Source organism: Protopterus annectens, chromosome 3.part0 (assembly GCF_019279795.1).
Source record: "Protopterus annectens isolate FY-2018-M chromosome 3.part0, PAN1.0, whole genome shotgun sequence".
Lineage (NCBI taxonomy): Eukaryota > Metazoa > Chordata > Ceratodontiformes > Protopteridae > Protopterus > Protopterus annectens.
The window spans coordinates 37,993,561-38,013,473 of NC_056731.1; the positions used below are offsets into that span (position 1 = coordinate 37,993,561).

General features: G+C 39.8%; 1 protein-coding gene across 3 annotated transcripts in view; it reads left to right on the forward strand.

The window, feature by feature from the left end:
- Positions 1-19,913, forward strand: part of LOC122796246 (nebulette-like) — a 1,283,698-nt gene that overhangs the window by 437,598 nt on the left and 826,187 nt on the right. For all 3 annotated transcript variants that reach the window (XM_044064567.1, XM_044064568.1, XM_044064569.1), the window contains exon 9: positions 15,210-15,314. In XM_044064567.1, coding sequence (XP_043920502.1) covers positions 15,210-15,314 — 105 coding nt within the window. The remainder of the gene's footprint in view (positions 1-15,209; positions 15,315-19,913) is intronic.

Sequence of the window (19,913 nt, forward strand, 5' to 3'; positions counted from 1 at the left end):
GATCCTCTTGGTGAGGTACTTCTGTGGTCTTTCCAGCTGTTGCAGGTGTTGAGTAAGGTACATTCCATATGGGGCATTGTACTCAATTATGGGCCTAATGAGTGATGAGTAGAGGGGCACAATGACCTCTCTTGATTTAGATGTGAACCCTTCCATGATTAGGTGGGCTACATAGAAGGATTTTCTAACAACTTTGGCAATGTGATTATCAAAGGAGAGGTTGCTATCTACCTGGGTCCCCATATCCCTAGTTACATCTTCCGTACTTAGTGGATTACCACCTATGTGATACTTCGTGGGCACTTTTTTCCCAAAGGGGATGACTATGCATTTTTTGGCATTTAGCTTGAGGCCATGGTTTTGACACCAGGTATCTGTCTCAGTGAGATCCTTTTGGAGGATGTCTGTGTCAGCCGGAGAGTCGATTATGGTCCCCAGTTTGCAGTCATCTGTGAACTTGGTCAGCCATAGTCCTCCCATGCTTGCCTGTACCTCAGAGAAGTATATACCGAACAGGAGGCGTCCCAGGACTGAGCCCTGTGGGACGCCACTTGTAACTGGTTTAGAGTCGGACATGGCACCCGCAACTCTGACCATATGTGTTCTATCCATGAGCCAGTTGGCAACCCATCTCATGACATAGGGGCTAATGTTCAAGGTGGTGAGCTTATCTATAATGCCAGAGTAGGGAATGGTGTTGAAGGCCTTCGCAAGGTCCAGGTAGGCTGTGTGGACTACCTTTCCCTAATCTATGGCCTTGGTAACTGTTTCAAAGAAGCCAACTAGGTTTAGGAGGCAGGATCTGCCTTTAACAAAGCTGAATTGAGTAGGGTCCAGTGTCTGGAGGTTCCCAATGTCTCTGTTTATAAGTTCCATGATGATGCGCTCCATAGCTTTGCAGACAAGGCTAGTCAGGCTTATGGGGCGATAGTTCCCTGGATCTGTTGTGGCATCACTTTTGTGGAGCGGGATGAGTGTTGCTATATGCCATTCGTTGGGTACATAGCCTGTGGTAAGGCTGAGTTTGAACAGTGAATTTAGGTGGGGCTTTAGTTCATTTTGGAGTTCGTGTAAGACGCAGCCTGGGATACCATCTGGTCCCATTGATGCTGTGTTTTTACCTTTGGAGAGGGCTTTTTTCACCTGCGTGTCAGTGATGTCTGGGGCTCTACATTCTTCTGGGATGGACACGGGCCCTTTTGGGGGTGAGGGGGGTAAAGTTTGCACTGAACCTGTCAGCCATGATGTTGGCAATGTCAGTTGGTTCAGTGTATTTTATGACATTTTGCACTAGCTCAGAGCATATCTGAGAGTTGCCACCTAGAATTTTGACATAGCTAAAGAAGGATTTGTGATTATCTTTATAGCCTTTGACAATTTTTCTTTCGAAACTGGCCTTGGGTGATTTTATGAGGGATCATAATTTCTTGCTAATATTGATCAGGGCTGCCTTTCCTTTTTGGGATTTTGCTCTATCATGTAATAGTTTCCTCCTTCTGTTGTATAGCTTATTTATGGCTGGGGACCACCAGACTGGTTTCCTCTTATTGGAGAAGTGAGTCTTGGTTTTACTTGGGATGACTTGATCCATGCATTCCTGTAGGTGCTCATCGAATGCATTTGTAAAGGATTCTGCAGTTTGGCAGCATTATCTTTTAGCAAGGGGGCTTTGAAACTTTCCACCTCGGTCTTGAGAAGTGTGAAGTTGGCTTTTGAAAAGTTTTCACAGTGGTTTCCTTGACTGGGGATGGGGTCAGGATGTGGATGTCCAGTGTGATTAATTTATGGTCTGATCTTACCAGTGAGAGGTTTACCTCTGGTGTGGAGCACTGATCCCCCATGTTGGTGATAATCAGGTCCAATATGTTGTCACCTCTTGTGGACATGGTGACCAGCTGTTCCAGGGTGTTTGAGTTTATAAACTCTAGGAAGTGTTGGGTGAAAGAGTTTGTACTTGAGTAGTTTTCCCAGTCAATGTTAGGGTAGTTGAAATCACCCAATATCATGGTGTTAGGTAGGACCTTCATATTTTCCAATGTTCTCAGGGATGCTGAGTGGGGGTCCTGAGACAAGGTAGGTGATCTGTAGCAAGCTACGATCTGAAAAGCAGCTTTGCCCACTGTTAGTTGCACATGGATGGTCTCCGAGGCCTCGTGCTGTGCCACTAACCTGGAGGTGTGGGTATCCTTTATGAAAATGGATGTACCCCCTCCTTTTGTATTTCAGTCTGGGTTCTGGGGCCGAAAGGTATAGTATGAGTTGTAGCCTGGTAGTGCTGGGGTGCTCTCTGGAGCCTTGAACCAGGTTTCTGTTACTGCACAGATATTGGTTTTCTCCATGCTAAGGAGTGCCTTGAGTACGTGCATTTTGAGGTTTAGACTTCTGGCATTGAGTAGCATTACTCTCAGTTTTTGGTTACTTGTGTTATTTATGGAGGTGGGTTTGTCTTTTGCGCTTTGCCTAAAAAAGGCACTATGGGAGTGGCAAGAGCTTTGGCCAGTATTCGAAAGCCTAAGGGTGACAGGTGCAAGCCATCTCTGGCGAAGCAGCATGGCTTGTCGAGCATGTCGTCCCAGGCTGACAGACACTGGATCCCCTTTGAATGACACCAATAGCTTAGCCAATTGTAAAATTGATCATTTTTTCTTTGTACTGTGGCATCATTCTTGGTGAGGGCAAGATGCTACTCAGGGTCAGGGTCATACCGGCCTGGGCTACATGATCAGAGAGCTCCTCTATGTCTCTTTTCATGTAATCCAGGGAGGTACATCTCAGGTCGTTCACACCAACATATACAATGACGGAGTCATATTTGTACTTGTTTTGGAGTGACCTGAGTGCTTGTGTTATATGGTGGTTCCTGGCACCCGACAGGCAGCTTACAGTAACCTTCTCCTTGTTCAGTCTAGTGAGTGGAACGTCAGTGTGCCTGACAATAGAGTCACCTATTACTAGTGTATTGGGTGTGTTGTTAAGCCTTAAGGGCTGTGGTTACGTGGAACACTGACTTTGTGAAGTATGTGATACGTGGGTGTTGTTTGAGGGTGGAGGTTGCTTGGATGTCTGCTTTGGAGGTCTCTGCTGCTTTGGCAGATTTTTATTTAGAGCCTCTGAGTATGTTTTTTTTGTATTTATGTGTGCTGTTTGCTGGTGCAGATATGACTGGTGTATGTGAGACTGGTAGTGTGGTGCAAGTGTTTCCCTTCTCCTCCTGGCTGACTGTTCCAGCCTTGGGTTGAGAGAGCTTGGCCTCCAGTTTGGCTGTATAGTTGCATCTCTCACATACATTTGTGTTTGTTGGAAGGAGGAGAGGGTTGTCTGTGTACGAGGCAATTGTAACATTGCCTCAAGATTCCCAGATTCACCAGCTGGACTGGACAGTACACCTAAAACTGCCCTGTGGACATGCCTGTACAGATAAATGAACTGATTTACTAATTGCCCGGTATGGACGGATAGGGAGCCTTGTACTACTGTATAGCAAAGGGGAGGTGTTGTGTTAGCATTTATTAGTACTTACTGAGAGCTTAGATCAAGTGCTGGGCTGTAAAAGGAAAGTTAGAGTGCTTTATTTGAGAGTTTGACTAGTTCCAAGGGAAAAATTGAAGAGCAGACTTCGTGGAGCCTGGAATAGTTTAACCCTAGCTAACCGGTGCTGCGTGGTGTGCAAAACCGCACAAAACCGAGCAAATGCGGGTTTTAAGGCAGGGAGATTATAGAGATAGAAATTAGCCCAAAACAGCCAATAAACTACTAGTTGCTGGGCTGAGACCACTCCTCCAGGGACAGATAGGCTGTTCAAAGCTCCCCACTCTCACTGGTGAACAGAGAAACTTCCTCCTATCCAAGTAAGGATATGGGCAACACATTAACTTGTACCACAGCCCTGAATTCAGCAAAACCTGAACACCGGGCTAGACTACCTTAGAAAAGGCGGGAAACAAGAATATATATATTTTTTTTACATAAGATACAGTAAAGTTTCACAAAAACACTTTAAATTCTTAGAACAGGCTAGTGCACTTTAATGTGTAGCCTACAACAGTTAAACAACACAAAAAATGACTTAAAACGACTTTAAAAGTGCAAACAGCAAAAACAGTATAGTATGCTGCAAAAATAGTTTTCTTAAGGTACAGGAATGCTAGAAATCGCTTTTTTGGTGAAATTAGCAGTCACAGGAAAAATGCAGAGAAAAAAATACTTAATCAGTTGAAAGTCACTCTTTTGTCGCTCTGCTGCTTGTAGCATCTAATTATAGCCATGTGTAAAAATATTGAATTCCTGCATCTGTTTCTGCTTATACAGGTTTATTTTTCATAGTACATAGTACATAGGCAGGTGAAGTTGTATCTTAATGAAACTGTATCTTTAAATACAGTCAGAGCATTCATGAATTAATGCTATAAACCAATGACAGCAATGGTGAGACACAGGAACATGTAAACTGCCAGTTAACAATGATTAAAAGCTTAGCCCATTGGAGGCCTTGTAGATATCCACTTCAGACATTCAGAAGGAAGTGCATCTGAAAGAGAAAGTCCCAACTACTATTATTTAATACTGTTCAGGGTCAGTGCCTTCTAAGTTTCATAAGGCAGACATCCTTCTGAAGAAAAAGCAATAGACTAAGCATATTGTTCCAGCTAAGGACCCACACAGTGAGTGGCAGGATTTCACTCAGGGGTTGTTTAATGCTTTGATGGCTTTGAAACCTCCTCATGGAGTCTCTGTTCCAGCTCCACCTCTGTCCTCTACTCTCTTTAAAGGATCCAGGGAACAGGATTAATCTTCTTCTGAGGAGGATTCAGATGAGGAATCTCTTGCTTTTTCATTTCAGATTCCCTCTCCTTTAGACTATGGGTCTGAGGAAGAGGAATCTACTAGTCCTGACACGCCTTTCCAGGAAATTTCTTTTGGGGACACATGTGCTGGAGTTTTTTAAATGTGATTGTGCCTAGGTTTCTGAGGTACAGAAGAGGTATTATGAGCTCCTGCAAAAGGACTCTCCTGTACCCTCTGCTGTTCCTCCTGTTTTGGCTGCTTTGTTAGATGCCTTTTCTACTGCATTTAAGGCTCCTGATTCCCAGTCCCCTATCCCCAAGAAACCCAATAGGTTTGATAGGGTGCTTGAGGGCTGTAAATTTCTATATATGTGTCCTTTAGCTGACCCTTTTGTGGTGTCTGGAATCTGAAAAGCCATCTCAGTTGCTGCCTTCTACTAAGTTACTTCCTTCTGATAAAGACAACAGTACTATGGAAAGGTTAGGTAAGAAGATATATACCTCTGCTGTTTTAGCTTTTAGGGCTGTCAGTTATTGGGCCCATATGTCCAGCTATATTTTGGCTCTTCTTTCCCAGGCCTGTCAGGTAATTTCTGATCGCCCAGACTCTGAAAGGAAGACTTCTGCTCTTTCCTTGTTAGGGACTTCTTCCCAGGTGGCTCACCATTCCATAAAGTACACTTATGATGCAGCAGATGCTTCTTCTAGGGCTGCTGCTTTTGGTTCTGTGATGAGCATATATTCCTGGCTTTGGCTTCAACCTTTGCCTGATGATATTAAGGCTAAGTTGATGAATGCCCTTCTGGACAACACACACTTGTTTGGTGAAGCTGCTGCTGATTTGTTTAAGTCTCTTCAGGTCAAGGGTAAGGTCTTGCAGGAACTTGTACCTAAATTTCTGGGAAATTACCCCAATAAACCAGCTGTTCTTCATAGGCAGTCTGGCCCTCCAACCAAGGGTAAGAAGGGTGAAAAATGGGGTCCTTCTGCTAAAGTTACCCAGAATTCTGTGCCACAGAAGTCTCCTTTTCCTGACAAATCAGGTACTGTCTCACTATCCTGTTCTTCTCAGCTATATTCCTCTTTCTCTTCATCATTCTCTTCCTGTTTGGGTAAAGATTACTCAGGATTCCTGGGTTTTGTCCATTATCTGCCTAGAGTATTTTGTGGTCTGGAAATCTCTTCCCCCTTTTATGAGCATTCCTTAGCCACCTCAGGAGCAATTGCCCTACTGTCCAGAGGTGCTTTGGGATCTCTTGACTTAGGGAACTATTCAGGAAGTTTCAGTTTCCCAAAGAGGGAAGGGATTTTACTCCAGAATGTTTTTGGTGCCCAGGAAAGAGGGCACTTGAAGACCTATTCTGGGCATCTCTCATCTAAGCACTTTTCTGAAGGTCCCCTCTTATCAAATGGTTTCCCTTCAGACTTTGTTCCTTCTTCTGCTTCCTCTGGCTTATCTGGTGTCTCTGGATATCAAGGATGCTTATCTTCCTATCCCAATTCTTCCCCTTTTCAGGAAGTTTTTACATTTCTCTGTTGCTTCCTGGAATTTTCAATTCTTTGCTTTGCTGTTTGGTCTTTCTACTGCTACAAGGGTATTCACCAAATGCCTTGCTCCTGTGATTGTTTTTTGCAGGCTAAGGGGGATCCAAGTTTTTCCCTACTTGAACAACCTCCTGTTTCAGGCATATTCTCCAGAGACGTTGCAAAATCTTCACCTTGCTTTCTCCCTTCTGCATAGCCTGGGGTTCACTATAAATTTCAAAAAGTCCTTTCTGACTCCTTCTCAGAATCATGTCTTTCTGGGGTGCAGGATTCAGACTGTTCCTGTGCTGGCATCCCTGTCTCCTCTCAAGGCTCTAACTCTCATTTCTTTTTTTTAATCCCTTCTTCCTCTGGCTTCAATGACAGCCAGAGATTTTCTGAGAGCTCTGGAGTTCATGGCTTCCATGATTCCTATGCTCTCTTTGACCAAATTCCACATGAGAAAATGTCAGTGGATTTTAAAGTGTTTGGTTTCAGCATTCTGATTCCTCAGATTTTAAGTTCCTCTTCTTCTGTGTCTCAAGCAAGAACTTCAGTGGTGGATTGAGCAGATGACTCTCAATCCAGGCTCCCTTTTTGTCTACCTCTTCCCTCTCAGGAGCTGTTCACAGATGTTTTAGACATGGGATGGGGAATAGCTTTCAGCTCCCTAAAGGTGCAGAGAATCTGGTTGCCTCATCAATAGAAAGACCACATCAATGTCAAGGAGATGACAGCTCTTATGCATGCTCTTCAAACCTTTCTTCCTCTCTTTGCCCCAAGATCTCTCAATAAATGCGGGGGGGGGGGTGAAGGTCTTGTCTTCTTTTCTGGTTGGCACTACTAGTGTGGGAACTTGTTATCCAGTATTGTAGCAGACTCTCTGACCAAGTCCATAACTCAATCCCATGAATGGATGCTTCACAGGGATGTGTTTCTGGGCATTTACCACCAGTGGGATACTCCTCAAATGGATCTTTTTGCCTCCCTCTAAATAGACAACTTCCTCTAATTTGTGCCAGAGTCCCAGGTCCTCTGGTTTGAAAGGTGGACACCCTCTCTTTTTCTTGGAAGGGTATGTTTCTTTATGCTTTCTCTCCCCTTCCCATCATTTCAAAAATCCTGTTCAAATTACAATAGGGTGCTCCCAAAATCTTGTTGGTGACTCCCTTTTGGATGAGACAACATTGGTTCCCTCTTCTTCTGCATTTAGCCAAAGGTAATCATCACAAGTTACCTCACAGGGTGGACCTATGCACACAGGAAAAGGGATCTCTCATCCATCCCCACCTGTCCACTCTTCAACTCACATTGTGAGTGATAGGATTTTGATTCCACATAGACACCGTTTTTCTGAGGATGTCCTTAGGGTCCTAAAGGAGGCCAGGAAACCCACTACAAGGAAATCCTACTTATCCAAATGGACGAGGTTTTCTGTTTGATGCATCTCACGTAACCTGGATCCACTTTCTGTGGATGTTCCTTTGCTTCTTTCTTATCTGTGTGAATTGAAAAAAGCTGGGTTGGCTTATTGTTCTGTTAAGGCTCACTTATCAACTATTTCTGCTTGTCTTTCTTTATTATCTCCTTTACCTTCTAGATTTGAAGCTAAACAGTTCATTAAAGGCATCCTCTATATTAGGCCTCCCAGGAAGCCTGTTTCTCTTCCCTGGGATTTTAATTTTGTTTTAGAAAAATTGACATGACTCTTTTTAAGCCTGCAGCTTCAGCTTCCTTGCAGCATTGCTTGGAAGACTGTATTTCTGTTAGCCCTTACTTCTGCCAGACGAGTGTCTGAGTTTCAAGCCATTATAGCTTGTCCTCCTGTTTTGGTGTTTCATAAAGACAGGGTTTCCCTTCGTACTAATCCTTTTTTTATGCCTAAGGTGGTAAATGAATTGTCTCTTAATCAGTTTATGCATTTGCCCACTTTTTTTCCCTTCTCTGCAATCTGCCAGTTAGAAGGTGCTGCACGTATTGCATGTGCATAGACAACTCAGATTTTATTTGGCTAAAACTAAGACTTTTTATAAATCTAATCAGCTTTCTGTTTTCTTTTTATACTAGGTCTTTAGGATCGGCTGCATCCAAGCAATTATTTTTTTTGTATCTCAAAAGCTATTTCTTTTTGTTATTCCTTTCATGGTAAGAGTCTTCCTTCTTCTGTTAAAGCTTATTTTGGTGCTTTATTTCAAGAGTTTGGATACCAACTCTATTCTTGAGGCAGCTACATGGACTTCTGTGCATACATTTATCAAGCACTACAAGTTATGTGGAATTTCCACAGCTAGAGCTGGTTTTGCTAGGGCCATCCTTTGTGGGTTCCTGGAGAGCTCTGCACATCCTTCCTCCTCCTCCTCTTCTTCCTGAGCTTTAGAACTCCCCTTATTGTAATGAATACTGTTTAAATGGAAGGACATAGTACAGCTGTGTAATATCTTACCATAATAGTAGATGTCTTTCTTTTCACTGTTGCAGTATTCAATCCTTCCCTCCTCCCCTGGTCCATTTTTCTTCTGGATGTACTGATTAGCTCTGTTCTCCTCGGAATGGCATTCCTACTGGGGCTTTCTGTTATGAGGATAGTATATCCAGACATCACTTTTATGTCCTATGCTATGCAAGGAGCATACATGTGATGTACAGTATACCTTAAAGCAACGTAAAGGCTTTGATATACTGGCCGGACATGGTGGCACAGTTGGCAGGGGAATGCCTATTTTAATGAATACTGCAACAGTGAACACAAGGACATCTACTGTTATGGTAAGGTCTTACACAACTGTACTTTAACTGGTAGGAGCTCATCATAATCAGGAATGTCAAACTTTCTCCAGAAAGAAGAACAAACACAAACACAAGCAGCTTGAGTATTGTCTGTGTTCCAAATAGAAGGAAATACAGATCTGGTAGTGTCAATCTTGTCAGTAAAGATAAAGAAGCCATTTCACAATGGTGGGAAGATAAGACTCATCAGGCAAAAGAAACTGGGTTGCACAACCTCTCTGCGACTCAAAATAGCATGGCCATTTGTTTAGCCACTGTGGACATCTTTATGAATAAATCATCTTCCTTCTTACAAGAGATTGAGGTCTGGCATGTATGCTGCATAGTGCTCATCCAGATAAACACTGTGCTTCCACAGACATGCCCACATTCACCAATGCTCCAACCTGCATGCTTCTCATCTCAAAGCAGAGCTATTGGCAAAACACAAGTTTGCATAGCTTTAAAGAGACAAGACATATGCAGCTTGGGTTTAGTTTGTCAAGGTCCAAGGACAGGGATGTATTATGTCTCCTACCAGAGTGCTGAATGTGCCAGTTCCATCCTTAGGAAGGCACCAGGGAGGTGTGAATGAAGAATGCTCAGAGGCATTCTCCCACTTCAGTATTAGCAAAAAGATGAAAGAAATGTGCAGAGCAGGCCACCAGCAAAATCCTAATTTATTTAAGCGCTTTTCATCAAGTTTAAGACTTAATCAGAATAAAGTCACATGATCAGAGCAACCATAGGTACACCGCCCCAGCTAACAATTGGTCAATGTAATTACATCATTTCCTCAAAAATAAGCATTATACAAAGCTAAAAGTTGTTAAAACTAAATATTCTTCACAAAAAATAAAACATGATGACTAAAAAATAAAAGTGAACAAATACACTTATAGAAAATACATAGATTTTAATTTTAAAACAGAACTCAAAGAAATTGCTGAGGAAATGATGTAATTACATTGACCAATGGTTAGCTGGGGTGGTGTACTTTTGGTTGCTTTGATCATGTGACTTTTTCTGATGAAGTCTGAAACTTGACGAAAAGCGCTTAAATAAATTAGGATTTTGCTAGTGGCCTGTTCTGCATGCTTCTTTCATCTTTTTGCTGCTTTTGAGTGGTTTTGTTTTGTCCACTTCAGTATTAGAGAAACTAGGATGTGGTTGCCCCAAGCCAATGTAGACAAATAAGTGATCAACCAAGATACCAAGTCTGAGGACTTTATGTCCCTTATGAAGATAAGTGCAAATTGTGTGTAAAAGAGTGTGTCACTGAACTAACAACCAGAATAAACTCCAAACCCTTTTTGTGATAAAAATAATCTCCTTGTGGAAGCCATTGGCTAGTCATCTGGCCAGATATTACAGTCACAAAAAACAGCAAAGTTCTGAGAAAAAAGTATCAAGTCACATGAGGTCACTGACTTCATTGTTAAGATGCTCTTCACACAACTGGCAGATGGTAGATAGGGAGAATCTTACAGTTTTATCCTGAAGCATGGACGTGTTCCAAGGAGCTAGTGGAAAGGGATTAAACTGTACTGGATGGCTAGAGTAAATAGTGGTGCATTCCCTAATAATACCCTGTTTCACACACTGGCTATCAGCTTGCTAAGAAGGAACAGCAGCTGGCAATTATGTGCCAAAACTTTTGTGAAGCCAGGTGTCTATAATACATGCAAAGTCATTATCATGCAATATGACTGAGATAATACCACACTTGTTATGGGTAGACCTTGCTTTACTATACGGTGTCATAGTGAGGGTCATGGGATTGCTTTCAAAGACCTGCTTCTCCAGAAGCAGAAATACTTTATATTCTATCCAACACAAGAAAGGACAACAAGTTTTAGGATATTTCTGTCTATGGTGGGTGGAACAGAGTGGACAAATCATATTGGGGTGCACTTGGTAGTGCCCAGTGAAACTATCACTGTCACTCAGTTCTGTGTTTGCATAAGATATGGAAATTAATACAAAACTGTAGACAGTACCTAGTACTAGATGAGATCTGAACACATGGCATGCCAGCAGAATATTGCATTACTTTAAACAGTAAAAGAAGTCTGAACAGTCATGGTAGAATAGTGCAAAGAGTAGAGTGGGCTAGTCTAATAAAAGGAAAAGCACATTGTAAACAAAGGTAACAAGTAGAACCCAGCACTGTAAAACATGAGTAAGATACATTAGATAACAGTAAAGTAAAAAGAGCTATAATTAACAGGCAAGAAGAACAAAGGGTATAACCTGGCCCTGTGGTACAGAGGGATAATGGCATGTCTGTGACCTTTTCAATCCTTATTTAACTAACAGCATGAGCACTGCATGTACCAAATGCAAGAAGATTTGAGATAGTGGATGATGCTGGCCCTCATCCTGGAGAGAGGGAGGCAGCTGGGTTTGCTGCACTGGCAATTGCTGCAGCATTAATTGCCTAGCAAGTCCTGTGCTGCAAGTGGTGAGTGCTGCTTGAACAGGAAGTTTTACATGCTTAGAGATATCCATGTGCCTACTGAGGAATATATAGAAGAGCTTGCAAGGCTGTTTCAGGGGTGGGTATAGGACAGTGTGCGACCTTCAGACTGGCCCTCCCACTAACACCCAATTCTTACCTCCATCAGGGAACAAATGGACGGGTGGTTCTCACCTTGATGGAACATTGAATAAGTAATGTGGATGCAAAAAGGGAAACCATTGGACCAACCCTGTGGACAATAAAAAAAGAGGACAATAAAGAGTATGAAAATAAAGTTAGAGAAGCAGTAAGCCAATTGGTAGGAATAAACTCAAAACATGAATCACTAAATTATATGCCAAGTTTTCCCAGGGTAAAAATTACAAAAAACAGACTGAATAAAAAACTTAAATTATACATATATAGTACTGGGGCAAAGAAAAAGTAAACAAAGCAAATGATAGTATCAACAACATGACTAGGGTGAGGCAAAGGGGATGGTTGCCCCTCGAGCAAATTGTTAGGGGGCACTATCAGCAACTTCAAAGTGTATGAATGCAGTACCAACATTCATTTAAGCAACCTTAATTGTCTAACAAGCCTTGTGCTGGAAGCAGTGTGTGCTTTTTGGACAGGAAATTGTAAATACATGGAGGTGTATATGCATCTTCAGAGGAAGTTACCGTGGTGCTAGCAAGGCTGCTGCAGGGGTGGACACAGGGAAGTCTGTTTGACGTTCATTCTGACCCGCTCACTATCTCTCAATTCATACCTCTGTCAGGGTAGAAATGGGTGGGATGATTGTCTCCTTGATAAAAGAATCAATAAGAAAAGTGGATGCAAGAAGGAAAACCATGAGTCCATCATGTGAAAAATAAAAAGGGGAGAATAAAGAGTATAAAAAATAAAGTCACAGAACAGTAAATCAGTAGGTAAGAATAAAGTCAAAATATGCTGAATTTTACAGGGCATAAATTTCAAAAACAGATTAAATAATAAGTTTCAGTTATACACACATATAGTACTGGGGCCAATAAAAAGGAAACACAGCAATTGTGAGCAGCAACAATGTAGCTAGGGTGGGACAAACAGGATGACCATCCCTGAAGCAAGGTGTTAGGGGGTACAATCAGCACGCCAAAGTGTTTGCAGAGTGGACATGAATGTAGTACCAGCATTCATCTAAGCATGAACAATGTGCAACTACAAGAAAGACTGAAGACAAATCAGTCAAAACAAAAGTGCTGTTTTAATAGACAAACCAGAACTCTTTCTGATTTGCAGGAAAGAGACAAGATGAGAATTTAGCAGAGCTGTCCTGAAAAATTAACAAAAGTAATTGTTCTTTTGAATCTTGAATAACTAAGACAAATGCTGAGATAGAAATAAATAAGATCTACTCAAGATGAACAGTAGGTATCTGAGAGACACTGGTGGATTTAAATATACTGACCTTGACACTGATGTATCTACAGAGTTTACTGGGGTTCCCAGAAATGGGTTAGGAGAGCATCCAGCAGAACATTCAGCCAGATATGTTGTCAGCAAATGTCGAAGTACAGGTCTATCTTCAGCTGCAAATAACTCTGATGCCAATATTTCCCCAAGTACCAAATATTGGAGATTTGGAACTCATAAAATCACCACTTCTCTACAGTAACAGTTCATGAGCTAATTATTTCTGCAAAGATACATGGTGTCCGTTGAAATATTAAAATATGTATTTTGTGTGCCATCAAATAATCTCTAACAAATGAATGGGATGTGTGGCATAAAATGAAAGAGCAGAACATATACTTCATACTATATCAAATAAACAAAGCTTGGCAGTGTTACTGTTAAGAAATCAGTCTCTGAATTTTTATAAGATTTTACTTAAACCTGTTGTAGGTAGGGTTACAGTGGGGCTTCAGGTTAAATGTGCAGTGTTAGGGGTAGGCAACACAAGAAGCATTACTATGATAAGATTCTACCTTGGTGGGACTTAGAATGTATGAGGAGGTAGTTTTGCATTGTTTGAGGATTACTGAACTCTCAGATGAGTAGAGAACAAGAAATAGCAAATATCATAGCTGTGTCTATGGTGTTGAAGTAGCATTACAGATGCTGAGTATAAATTATGGAATAGTACTTGTATAAAAGCAGTCTGTTTGAGCTATTAAAATATGATCCCAATGGTCCAAGTCAACGTTCTTTATGATATGTTATTGCTTTTCAGGTCAGATAAGTAATTTGACAGTTGCCTACATGAACTTCTATTTTCTGCAGATGGCTACAGTAGCACTGTGGAAGTCTCCAGGGGCAGTCTTCTTTGAGAGGATGATGCAGTGGCTTTGGAAAGGAATCCAAAGTCTGGTGAACATTCAGTCCCGCTGTTTAGAATTCACTGTGATTTTATTTATCACTGCATCACATGTGAAAAACAAGAAACAGTTCTTTGGGCTCTCTGTCTTGCAGATTTTTCTGTATTGCTTTTTTTTTAGTTTTGAATGCATTGCATGTTTCTAGCTTTTCATTTGTTTTGTTAGCTTCATTGAGAATTAAATTTAATGATACAACCATGTTTGTATATGAATCTAGTTAATGGGCTATTAGAAATATAGTAACGATTTTGAAATGTTTAATTATGGTTCATGTTTGTGTTTGTAGTTTCATGTTTAATGATGTGCATTTTAATAAAATTTTGGAGATAAATTAAAAAAAAAAAAAAAGGTGCGAATTTTTGATTCCCAGTAGCATAACTAGGGTGGGGGTGAATGCAACAACTGCCCAGGGTGCAAGCTGTTAGGTGGTACAATTGGGAAATGCCAATGGATCAGTGGTGCAGTACTGGTATTAATTTCTGATACAGTGTTTTAAGACTGAAAAACGTTTCAATGCTTCATGTGTGACATAAGTTGTAGCCAGTGACTTGCTACACTTTTAAATTCAGAAGCATTTTTTTCCTCCTCATCTTGGAATTGAGGAGCATTAAATAGATCAGGCTTGGTCTTGAATTTTAAGAGTGCCAGACAGATTGAAACAGACCTTTTGTTTTGTTTTTGTTGTTGTTGTTTTTGGTTCTCAAGTGTAGGGATGCCAAATTACTAAATGGCACCAGGCAATAGATGAGACAGCTAGGATTCTATTGACACTTGAAAATGTGGATGTAACATATTAAACTGCCTCTTTAAATTTGTAGTAGCTGTTTTCTAACAGGGTCCCATGACATAGGCCAATCGTGTAGTCTGTTTTCTGACACTATTGGACAGTTGTAATCACTTTTTCAAGTATTAGCCATTACAGTCTTAATATTAATGTACTTACCTTGATAAGCTTGAATTACTACTTCAATAGGAGTTGCTAAGACAGAGATCACAGACTGTTCAGAAATATTTGATGCAACTATTGAATTACTTCCAGTGCATATCCTACATTCTTGTCTCATTTTTGATTATTTTCTTATCATTAGACTATTATGTGCATTTACTTCTCAGTAGGATCTCCAAAGGTAAAATATTTGCATCTGTCGTAAGCAGGATGAGGGGTTTGAGACTGGCATGTTATTGCTGATCTATTGATGTTTCTGTTCTGCTAAGGATAGCAACTGATATCTGTTTATTTTCTGTCTTTAGCATGGTCATCAGTTTTTTTTTTTTACCAAATGATCTTTATTTTTTTTCTTACTCCATTAGGTAAAATACAAGACAGACTTACAAGATATCCATGATCCATCTTCAGAGCTGCCAAATTTACTCCATCTGCAGCATGCTTTAAAAACCAGCAAACTGCAAAGCAATGTAAGTATCATAAAATGCATTTCAAACATATTGCTAATCAGTTTGAAATACTGAATGTGCTATAGTTTATGTCAGAAGTTGTTGCAATGGGACCAGAGAAAGGTGCTCTATAGTAAATTATGAATTCTGACTCTCACCATGTAAGTTATCATTAAGCAACTTGAATCCTTTAAGGACCATGTTGCATAGTATAGTGAGCAATTATGATTTGTCTGTTGTATAGTGGTGGAAGCCTTTCAAAAACAGCTCAGACAATAGTACTATTTGAGTATGTGTTGCAAGGCAGAAAGCTCAGTTCTGCACAAATACATAAACTACCCACCTCCCTCTGTGCAGTGTCATTTCTGCCTAGTCTGCTGACCTGGGATTCCCAGTTCCTCCCCTTGTCTTACTGTCATGCCCCTGACTCATTATTCCTGATAAATACATTTGTCTACCTTCTCCATTTGGTAAAATGGCTGAAGCACAAATCTCTTTAACAAGTATCCTTTGCATTATTTCTATCTATATGCATGTTGCTTAGAAGCACATTTTTGCAATAATTCATTGTAATAATATAATTAACAGGTTTACAGTTGCTTAGGCTACTTGTCCTTTGTTTTTGTTGTTAATAATCTATTTATTTTTGTATTGGCTTGCTGGAACATTTGGCTTCTCATGTGTCTTTTAAAAAGACCCTTATCCAAGTGATTCTAACATTATAACAGGTATTACAAAAGTTAATAAATAAGTAACTAAATAAACTTATAAATAAATCACGTATGTCATACCACAATTCTATCCCTTTATAAGCACCCTTAGTCAAATGGGATTCTACCATGATAACAAATATTGTAAAAGCAAACACAGGAGTAAGTAATTACATAAATAAGTAATGCAATTACATATGGCACTTTGCAGTTCTATCTCTTTCACTTGAATAACACAGAAGCTTTGAAGCTGAACTGCTCAGTACTACATGAGCAGTTCACATGTATACATTTATACTAATTTTGCATAGTGATAAAGTATAATATAGCTACTGTACATCACACCATTGTGTAATACTGTGCTTCCTTTACAGTGATGCACATCTTGCAGTGGGAAGAACAGGTTTTGATGACAGCTGTCACATTGTATATCTTTATGCATGATAATTAGTGTCACATCATCTGTCCACCATGTCCAGCTTATACAACCATTGCTTATACCTTGTTAGGTTAGAGGGGCTGATATCTGTACATGTCAGTGCTTCTTGAAGTTGGATGTTTTGTCAGAAGGCTTCGTTTGATAATTAATTAAATAAACCGCTTAGTAACATTATTAAAATAGTGGATTGACACTGTTATTGTGAAGTAAAAGGTTAGAGGTGTTCTTAGATGTCCATCAGCAGAAGAAATGGATTCGGTTGCAGACATTGTACATTTTCAGGAGCATCAGCTTAACAGTCAAAATTAGGTTGCCATGATGACTAACATTCACCACCCAGAGAAAATTAAAAAGGTCTAAGGGCTTCATTTCAGCATACGAATCTGCAGTCTTGAGGCAATATGAATTGAGTTATGGAATCTGACTGGAGTTTTTAATGTCTGATTGGACATGCTTGGTGTTGCCACTACTAAGGGATACAAAATATCTACCTGACCAAAAGGTCATGAAGGAGCCACTTAGGCAATACATGGCAAAGACTGAGAGAAAGGCAACAAAGACAGTTATACAAATTCATCAAACTAATTTACATCACACTGAATTGGAATACAAGTGATGAAACAAAACGTAAGATTTTATGGGTTTTTGGAGGACGAAGAGAAACAAATAGCTGTTGAATTATATTAGAATTAAAATGTCAGAATGGACTGGGTTTAATAAAGTTTTCTTGGGTGTTGCATCTGCCACTGCCTGAAAAGCGATGAGATACAGAAATCATAGATGACTATTGATTGTATTTTAACTTATTATGAGAGTAAACTTATGTTGTAGAAGCTATGTAACAAGGCATAGAATTGTCCATCACTGGGAGGCTAGTGTTTGTGGAAAAAAAATATTTGCAAGTGATTTTAAATAGCCTGTCTCATCTTTTAAATATAAAACAATAAGGAGAAGGTCACTGAAAAACCAATCAGTAAAAACAAAATGAAAACTAAAGCAAAGCTAGAACTTTCACTGAGTGACCTCCCAAACCTCTTGTATCAGAGGCACATGGGATATATGCAAATGACCCTTATGAACATCAGGTAGTGGGAGGTCACTCAGTGGAAGTTCTAGCTTTGCTGGAGTTTTCATTTTGTTTTTACATCTTTTTAATATGAAAAAAAGAGTGTGAGAGTTAAGGGCTGACATTGAAATTCATAGTTCCTTCCATTTTAAAAGTAGTTTGTGATGGGAAATTGATGATGGTTGATAATTCTGTTGAATCCATTGAGGACATAGAGGAACCAAGTCTGATGCAATTTTAAGTAAAGGAAAAGGAGAGATACTATTTAAATGAAGGAATCTGATACAAATGGAGAAACAGAAGATGGGTGGCAGGAACATTTGAATTTGCATGAAAAAAGAGCCCTGTTTATATGACCAATATAAAATTTAAAAAAATAGTGGATAGTAATATTTGAAACAGGATTATGTAAATTTGAGTAATCTGTGCCCGTTACTGAGTATTCCATAAATATTTTTTGTTATGTCCATCTTCTTCTTCAAAAAAGCTGAGATGTTTTCACATGACAGAGTTTAGATGATCTTTAAGTACTTCTAAAAAGAAAGTTGGTTTGTTTTACATATCTTCGCTTTGTAACCATGTGCATGTAGAGATATGTTAATATATGGACATTAATTTATTGAGTTCATTATGAAAAATTGTGTACTAGAAGAAGAGATTATGTTGAAAAGGACGAATAAAGATCTTTTCTTGGTGATGACAATTATTATTTTTAAGGGGGAGTTAAAGGTACATGAAGGGTAGCATTTTAGCCTTGCGTGAAAAAATAGTTCATTGTCATGTCAATTTATTATAAACGTAGCTTATATTAGCACGCGGTGATATAAAACCTGGCAAGTATTAGGATATGGAAATATGTGGAAAATGGATGTACTGAACAAGAGATAGGCTCATAGGTTAGCACTAAGCAGCTGGCCTGTAGACCATTTCAAGCCAAGCCAAAAAAAATCTTTAAATTTTGCTGTAGCCTCAAGGAGGGCAAGACAAGATAGACCAGGAGAGAGAGAATCTGTGGCTGGCCATCCAATTATCTAGGTTCACCTCAAAGGTAGCAAGGGTCCTACTCTGCTTGACATGCAGTGGAAGTTTGTTCTAGAGGTGAGGGCTATGTTGGGATATGAATCTATCATGCTAATGTGTCTTATTTGTCTGCTGGTGGAAGTTTAGTTCCTTTAAATGAGTATTTGATGTACCATTAGTTCTGTAAAAGAATAGGAAATCAAAAAGGGTAATATTTTTCATTGCATGAATAGCTAGGCATGGATCACTATGCTGAAGTCTGTAAGAGACTGAATACAGAAAAAGGTTTGCCACTCTCTCCTGATAATTGAGATTTTTGAGGCCACTGATCTTTTTAGTTATGAATCTCTGAGGTCTCTCAAGTTGTGCATTATGTTTAGATATGACTACATGCCAAAAGGTGCATTATATTTAATAATTGGCTTAATAAAACATGAGTAAAGGGGAAGTAAGACTTCTTTGGCTCTAGTGGAGATGCCTTTGCAAATTAGATGGGCAATATGAAGGACTTTGCAAACTACTATGGAAACATGATGGTCAATGATAAGGAATTATCAACAGGAGTACCAAGATCCCTTACAACAGCGTCTGACTGGAGGGGTGCATCTTCTATATAGTAAATTAATCTGTTTTGTTTAATGAAGTGAACTACATTACATTTTTTTACATTTAATTTGAGACCACGGTCCATGCACCAATTGTTAACATGGTCTAAGCCATGTTGGAGCATTTGTCAGTCATTTGAGGAATTAATAACAACATCCAATTTACAGTCATCTGCAAACTTACTTAATCATAGGCCAGGTGTACTTGCTGAAGGTCTGAGAAATAGGAGAGGGCCCAAAACTGAGCCCCGTGGTACACTAATGACAACTGTTTTGCTTTCAGAAGTGGCACCTGCTACTTTAACCAGATGGGTTCTGTCAGAGAACCAGTTAGCTATCCATCACATAATATAAACATTTATATTCAGATTTATAAGTCTATGAATAATGCTCACATAGGGAATAATGTCATAGGCCTTGACCAGGTCTGGATATGTTGTATGCACTGCATGACCACTATGCACTGCTTGAGGTACTTTTTAAAAGAAATTAATGAGTTTAAAGAGCCAGGACCTTCCTTTGATAAAGCCAAATTGACGAGGTCTAGGGTTAAGAGATTTTCAATGTCCAGATTAATGAAGTCTGTGATAATGTGCGGCATAGCTTTACATATAAGGCTAGTGTGTCTATAGTTACCCTTGTACAGTGGCATTACAGTAGCTGTGTTCCAGGCTTCAGGAATGTAGTCAATGGAGAAGCTTAGATTACAGAGTTTAAGTAGGGGTTCAGAAAGACCATATTTTGCACTGATTGGCAGCCTGGTATTTTGTCAGAGCACAT